Consider the following 7,672-nt stretch of genomic DNA (forward strand, 5'->3'; position numbering starts at 1 on the left):
CTCAGTAAAGAATATAGAAAAATATTTAATAAGGTTAAACACTTCAACATAATATACTTAAACTATTCCATACTTAAACCTAACTATTCCATACTTCTGCAGATTTGAGAAATAGAAGGTACATTTCTAGTCAGCTTTATGTCATTTGGGGGTAGCTATTTGTCATCTCTAGACAGATATTTCTCTAGATTTGGCTTGTGAGGCAGGATTATTTTGGGTACCACCTCTCTTCTTGGTTATATTTCTTATATTGCACTGTAAGGTTTATTAGCTTTCATAGAAAAGTTCTCTAGTATTGATACAGGACTATGTTATTAAAATATATTCAATCTCAATTAAGCCTGTACAGTATGTCTCACACATAGGACAGGTACCATAATTCTCTGGTACCAAGTTTAGTATTTTTACTTAGTGTATTGTTTTTGGATATTAATTCAGACTTTAGTTTTAGTAAGGGTCAGTTGTCTTAGCATGTTGGTCTTAAAATGCTTCAGGTCAAATCCTAAGATAGAAGTAAGTTGTCGTGTTAGTATGTTCAAAAACATTTTCACTTGTCAGTTGACTCTTGTTTGTACTTCAGAATTATCATCCAGCTTGAGGACATTTCTAACTTCTCTGTATTTCTTTTTCAAGGTACTATCGGGAGGTCCTTCCTGGGGAGATTGTGAAAATATCCAGACATGATGTCCAGACGCTGGATGTTGTACGAAGGTCTGAAGGAGATCCATCAGCATTCTGCATCTTTGAATACGTTTATTTTGCAAGACCAGACAGTATTTTTGAAGGTACAAAAATATTACATACAGAGCTCTTCCCTAAGTAGTGTAAGATGTTATCCTGGAGCACAGTGACTCTGTGTTCATAGTGAAGTACCACTGGATATAAGCTTACAGAGCACAGCTGGGACAGAATGGGCTGACAAAGGTTTTGAGATAAAACTCATCAGGTGGAGCATGTAACATCACACTCCTGTTTCTGGATGTGGATACAGCCTCAGATAGGCTGCCTGCATACTCCTCTGGGAGGGATGAAAAGGGCCATGAACATGATTAAGGTAGATGAAGGGTCTTTTAAAAGCAAGAGACTGAAGAAAGAGACTTTATTGGTTCGTGGGAAACATTTTAAAAAATAGACTGGTGAAACGGGATTTAGAAAATACCTTTATTTTGATATTTTTCTTTGCAGTAAGTGTCATTTCAGGAAGATGCTTGTAATTTAACTTGTAAATCTATGCATTACCTAAGTATTTGGCATTGTCAGTGTAATGCTTTTATTATTATTTCAATAGAAGCTCTCAAAATACTAGCCAGGATTCTCATATCTGGCAAACAACCTCTTCATTGCTTTCTAGGGACATGCTATCCATTGATCCAGTACAATTCCCCACCCTTATAAAGCCAGTTTCATCCCAAATTCCTGTTCTTTCACAGTCACCTTACCCTTCAGTATCTTTACTTCTCACATTCCTTGGTACTGCTGCTGTAGCTTTTGCTATGCCTCATCTCATCACAACACTTCCAGTTCTTTCCCATGTTGCAAGTTTTGTAGGACTTTAAAAGCTTTTGAGTCCCCTTATTCCCTTACTAAATTCAGGGTGAATTTTGCCATCTGATTCAAAGTCAGTAAGTGGACAGAAGCAGACAGAAGGGTTACATAAATTTTGTCTGTTGGAAAAAGCTGTCTAAAAATAGAATATGAATGTTATGAACAGGAAGGCATAATTTCTATTTCTTTCCTCCTGCAGATAGATTTTGTAACATCCACAGGACCTTTAGTTAGTTAGTCAATTAGGGCCAACTAGATTTTAGTTCTCCATGTAGTGATACGCATGCAAATGTTAGAATGTGACATTATGTCAGGAAATAAAAAATTACTTTATGCAAGTGGTTGTTATTAGTTCTGGAACTTTTCTGACTGACTTTTATGCCTGCAACTTGACACAGAAATTCATAAAGAAGACTTAGAGGAAGTGTGAATCATGCATACCAAGAAAAACACTTCTTTCTATTTGTAGGTCAGATGGTATATTCAGTCCGCAAAAGATGTGGGCAGCAGCTTGCTATTGAAGCACCTGTGGAAGCAGACCTGGTCAGCACTGTTCCAGAGTCTGCCACCCCAGCAGCTCTTGGTTATGCTCAAAAGGTGAATGTTATCTTGTTCTTTTTTTCCCCCAAACATTTTTATACACATCTCTTTTTGTAATGGACTATAATGATGTTGGCTGTTAGAGTTGCATATTGAAAAAGCTCTGTATCTTCAGTACATAGGCTACTCCTGTTGAGTCCCCTGCCTTGTTTTTTCTGTCATTATTCCTCTACATTAAGGTATTTAAATGTTTTTTGGTTACTGTGAAGTCATACTAAGTCCTAAGGTGACTTTAAAAAACAGCAACTGAGACAACAAGTCCTTCTGTATTAATTCTGTTTAACTGTCTCCTTTTTGCAGTGTGGACTACCATATGTTGAAGTGCTCTGTAAAAATCGATATGTAGGGAGAACGTTTATCCAGCCAAACATGAGGTTACGGCAGCTTGGTGTTGCAAAGAAGTTTGGTGTTCTGTCTGATAATTTTAAAGGCAAACGAGTTGTTATCATTGATGATTCAATTGTGAGAGGCAATACCATTTCACCCATAATAAAACTACTGAGAGAATCAGGAGCCAAAGAGGTAAGTAAATTTAAGTCAGTAAAATACAGATGTAAATGGAAGTTGATGGGAGGTTAAAGCACGGGGGCTTGACTTCATTTTACTGTGCATTGTTGCTTTATTTAAAAGGGCAGATGTGGAAAAAAACAATGGCTAGTGTGTAGATGGGTCAAGAACATTCTTTTGTATGAGTTTGACTTTTGGGTGATTGGGGTGACAGGAACAGGTCTCCACTTACAAAGCACTCTGGCAAATAAAAAAAGAAATCAGTTAAGATCAGAAAACCAAGTATTCCTGATGTGTGACTTGTGGAAGTGCTAAGAGTACTACCATATACTGCTGTAAATATATCTTAAGTCACCAGAGCAGCATTTTTTTAATTGATAAAGATTTTTTTAAGCAAAACAATGTGCAAGTCAGTCACTGGAGCAAAAATGTGCTGTATAATGTTTGATTTTGTAAGCTGAAACTTGTTTATCAAGAATTGAACATCATGAGAAGTAAAATCAGGATGGAACCTTCTAAGAACATTAGGAAATACAGTAAAAAAAAAGTTCTAAAACTGTGTTACCTTCTCCTGCTGTGTTGTCATCTGATAAAAACTTTATCACATTATCTTACTTTTAACCCTTCAGTGATTTCTGTGCAGTGCTGTGTTCTGTTCATTATCACTGTGTAGAATTGAGACTTTGCTATTATCTGCTGACCATCAACTTATATCAGCCTGGTTTGAAACTATTTTTATTCAGGTGCACATCCGTGTAGCTTCACCTCCTATAAGATTTCCTTGTTACATGGGAATAAACATTCCAACTAAAGAAGAACTCATTGCCAACAGACCTGAATTTCGTGATCTTGCAAACTATATAGGTAAATGCTACTTTCTTTTTTTTTCCTCTTGTAAGAGTTGTCAACTGTATTTTAGAATGTATTTCAAAGTAAAGCAGAACATATTAAAGCACCAGGCAAAACTAACTAAAGAACTGTAAGGTTGGTAAGGTAGGTTTCTGCATTGTACGTAGTCTGTGGATCAATTCAGCTACATACTTCTTTTTTAACACAGTTAGGGAGCTGTATTTGTCAAAACAACAGAAAGTATTAATTACATCAGCATAAGTTGCAAATAAAGTATGACAACAAAGCTTCCCAATACTTAAAACTCCTTCAGAGAAACTTGACAAAAAGAAGCTACTGCAGTCAAAATACCAGGAAGAAAATAAGCAGTGAAAATCAGTCCTATAATGAAAAGTGGATGTAGTTTCACTTGCATGAGATATTCATAAAAGTACATTTAGAATTTGTAAACACCCACTGAATTTTCTACAAATTGACATTTATGTAAATAATTTTAACTGCATTATGTATTTCACTTTGAAAGAAATGACATCTGAAACCAACCTAAGAATGTTAAAAACCTGAAATTTTGAGTCGTGTTTGCAGCAGAACAAAAGATAGATTGACAGTTTATGTTCCACTGTAAACTCCGATTTCCTGTGTTAAATACTTACTTTCAGTGTCTAGTACAGTGATGGAATCTTTTCCCCCAAATTATTGTGAAGGGAAGTATTTCAAGTTTGGAGGATCTCATTTTTAATTAGTATTCACCACATGAGTGTAAAGGATAGAAAATTAATGATATGAAAAGGCTATCAAACATCCCTACTGCTAGAAAATTTGCCTGAATTGCATGATTTTTTTAACATGATGGTCTTCCCCTCCTCCAGGTCCCAGAGACTTGGTAGTCCTTGGTGGTCAGATTTGGGAAGCACTAGCCATACACACATCTACTTCCAGACCTGAACTAAGGTTACAAGGAGTTCAGGGAGTCTTAGTATACACTCTGGAGTTTGGTTCTGTGTTTGCACTTACGTGTCACGTATTTGTTCCCAACAGAACCTTCTGTCTACATTTAAGTGAGTCTGCTCCCTGCACAAAGCATTTGAGAAGGGCAAGACATTCTACAATCTTAAAATTTTTCAGTCATTCTCTTTCATAAACTATATGATAATGTGACTGCATTTCCAAAGAGCGTTGCATTTGCTACAATATTGCAGCTTTAACTGATGATCCTTTATTTCCTCTAGGAGCAGACAGTGTTGTCTATCTTTCTGTGGAGGGGCTGGTATCATCTGTGCAAGAAAGCATCAAAGCAAGACGAGACAACAACCCCAAAACCGACAAGTCATTTATTGGAAAGCTTGGTCATTGCACAGCGTGTCTCACTGGAGACTACCCCGTTGAGCTAGAATGGTGAACTTTCAGTGGATGGACATCAGTTCATATCTTGTTGAATGTACCTTTTTCAATGATGCCTTCTTGCTAAATAGCCTTCTTGCATTTAGGTCAAACAGAAGCCTTATGACAGTTAACTAATTACTGTTACTAAAACACATCTTTAAGTAAAGATTTACAGAAAGTCCAATGTGCTGATGAAAACAATGTAAGTAGATTAAAATACAAAATCATACAGTTTTGATGCACAGTTGTGCCTTCTATTTTCTCACAAAATGCTATAAAAACCAAAGGATTTTAAATTATGTAGAAGTCCCAAAGTTTGTTGTTTTGGTCTTGCCCTAAAAGCTCCCCCATTAGACTTGTTCACAAAGCACAAATCGTGTGATGATGTAACTTGAAATTATCAAAGTCTTAGTGCAAAAGTATCTGAAGTTTGCTTTTCTCCTTAGGACAAATACCAGATTCTGAAGACTGAAATTGCTTTCTCAGCAGTTGTTGCTTTGGCTTTTTAAGAATAGAAGTCTCGAACTTTTGCATACAGCCTTTTTTAATTGAGGCCTTTGTAACAAATCCTATGCATATGATGTCTAACGTGATTTTTAAAAATGAAGACTCAGGGAAATGCTCAGCCAAAAAGATCTCTAGTTTTGTAACTTTAAAATTCTGTTTTAAAGTCATGTAATTACATTATCTTTGTGAGCTTCTATCAATTGCCAATATAGTGTGGAAGAACTAAAAAATACTTGGCACTGCCATTCTTTTTTCTGTTTTACGCCTTGTTTTCTCTGGCATAAGTCTGACAATTTCTGAAGTGTACTTTTCATTTCTCAACATCCAAAGTAAACTAAAAAACCACAAACTTTCCATACTTAACAGTAAAAATGATATATCAAATGAAGATCATGAGTTGTTTTGGTTATAGTCTTATTTTAGTACATTACTGCTGTTAGAATAAATGTAATGTTTAAAAAAATTCAAGTGTTCTGAAGAACCATTAGCTGTTAAAGACAATGTGTTCAGCTGGTCACAATTACACAGTTACTGGTATACAGGAAGATCACTTGGACAATGAACCACTAGCTGAAAATGGAAAAGCACCTTTTCATAACTATTGCAAATTTCCGCACAATTTTAAAAATAGTTTGTATACCTCAGTCTTTCTCACTGAATACCAGCGACTTAATTTTAGATTTTCTATTTAATATTGTGTATTTTGGCCTTATAATTGTTTGTGGCACTGTTAAAAAAAATAAATAGAAAAGTTTAACAGCTTCTTCCTTTCCCATTATTTTTCATATAGTTGAGAATTACAAGATTGCTGATTAAATTCAAAAGGGAGTTTTATGTGGGATTTGTAGCAATTGTGCCCCATTGACAATCACAACACAAAAGTCCCACTCTGAAAAAGCATGTAAATACACATGCTTTAATGAAGTCAGGACTGTGACTTGTGCAGTGGAATCAGAACCTACTTGCAGCCAAACCTGTGGAAGAACCTAGATGTGATGAGCATGGGGCTTCGTCAGCACCCAGACCTGCATATTGGGGGATGTATCTGGATCTCTTCTAATTAGCAAGTCTGGTTTGTTGAAAGAACCATAACAGTCCATCTGGACAGTAAATTGAACAAAACCAGAACAGGCCTGCACACCGACCACCCCCTCTTCCAGGTTAACCAGGAAAGAGTATGAAAAAAACAGGAAAACTGTTGTGAACATTTTTCACTGTTCTTATTTCCCACCATCAAAAGAAAATAATTTTTAGAAGGGCTAAGCTGAGGTCTTAGATTACAAATACATCAAATACAAATACAAAAAAACAGCCCTTTATATGTGAGATAAACATTTAGATGCACAGTGTAAGAAGTCTATCTGTCTGAAATAGTCCACAGGACTGGAAATGAAACTTGTGCAAATTCTCTTTAATGTGCTTTGAACAAAATGCTATTTTTGAAGTCTCCTAATAATTGTTTTATCACTAATTAATGTGATTTGAGCATTGGGTCACATAATTCTAATTTCAAACAAAATTAGTCCTGTTGCCTTTTACCCCCCCTCCACATTATGGAATGGAAATTATGTCTGCTACTGTGAACAATGTAATTTTTGGATGCACTGCAATGCTGAATCTTTATTATGTATTTGTCAAAATCTTAAGTTAAAGAAGAGATACTTTTAAATGTCTGACAGCTGGATTTATGCTTCAGGTTCCTAGACAGAATCACATACAGCCAACACACACACCAGTGAGTGTGCTGAAGAAAACTCTGGCTGCTTTAGGTGTCGCTATTTGCATTAATATTTTACTGTGAAACCATTCCTGCTGTATTACCAATGTGCAACTGTGCCAAACTATCACTTAGAGAATGTGACAAACATTCTCTAAGTGATAGTTTGGCACAGTTGCACATTGGTTCTCTAACTTCTCCCATGCAAACATTAAAAATGGCTATGAACTGGCCTTCTCGTTCTCTCCCCGAGGCATCACCGGCACCATGTGCAGGGGTTTTTAATGACACCTCGAAGGCAAAGTAAATCATTTCCTGTGAGGCTGGAGAGGCACTGGAACAGGCTGCCCAAAGAAGGCGTGGATGCCCCATCTCGGGAAGTGCTCAAAGCCAGGCTGGATGGGCCATTGAGCAGCCTGGTCCAGTGAAAGGTGTTCCTGCTCGCAGCAGGGTGTTGGAAGTAGAGGATTTTTAAGAACCCTTCCAATCATTAATATTCCATGGTTCTATGACTTTGAGTCATTAAATCAGCACGCAACCCCCAGGGCAGTTCCGGTGCCCCTT

At 36.6% G+C, this 7,672-nt stretch overlaps 1 protein-coding gene across 1 annotated transcript in view; it reads left to right on the forward strand.

Annotated features, from left to right (window-relative positions):
• Positions 1-6,155, forward strand: part of PPAT (phosphoribosyl pyrophosphate amidotransferase) — a 43,132-nt gene extending 36,977 nt beyond the window's left edge. Inside the window, exons 7-11 of the mRNA XM_071432325.1 lie at positions 634-785; positions 2,015-2,142; positions 2,446-2,667; positions 3,396-3,516; positions 4,731-6,155. Of these exons, the coding sequence (XP_071288426.1) occupies positions 634-785; positions 2,015-2,142; positions 2,446-2,667; positions 3,396-3,516; positions 4,731-4,900 (793 nt within the window). The 3' untranslated portion in view covers positions 4,901-6,155. The remainder of the gene's footprint in view (positions 1-633; positions 786-2,014; positions 2,143-2,445; positions 2,668-3,395; positions 3,517-4,730) is intronic.
• The last annotated feature ends 1,517 nt before the right edge of the window (positions 6,156-7,672 follow it).

The sequence above is a fragment of the Agelaius tricolor genome, unplaced genomic scaffold (assembly GCF_023055355.1).
Source record: "Agelaius tricolor isolate 1412-34295 unplaced genomic scaffold, bAgeTri1.0.p SCAF_8, whole genome shotgun sequence".
Lineage (NCBI taxonomy): Eukaryota > Metazoa > Chordata > Aves > Passeriformes > Icteridae > Agelaius > Agelaius tricolor.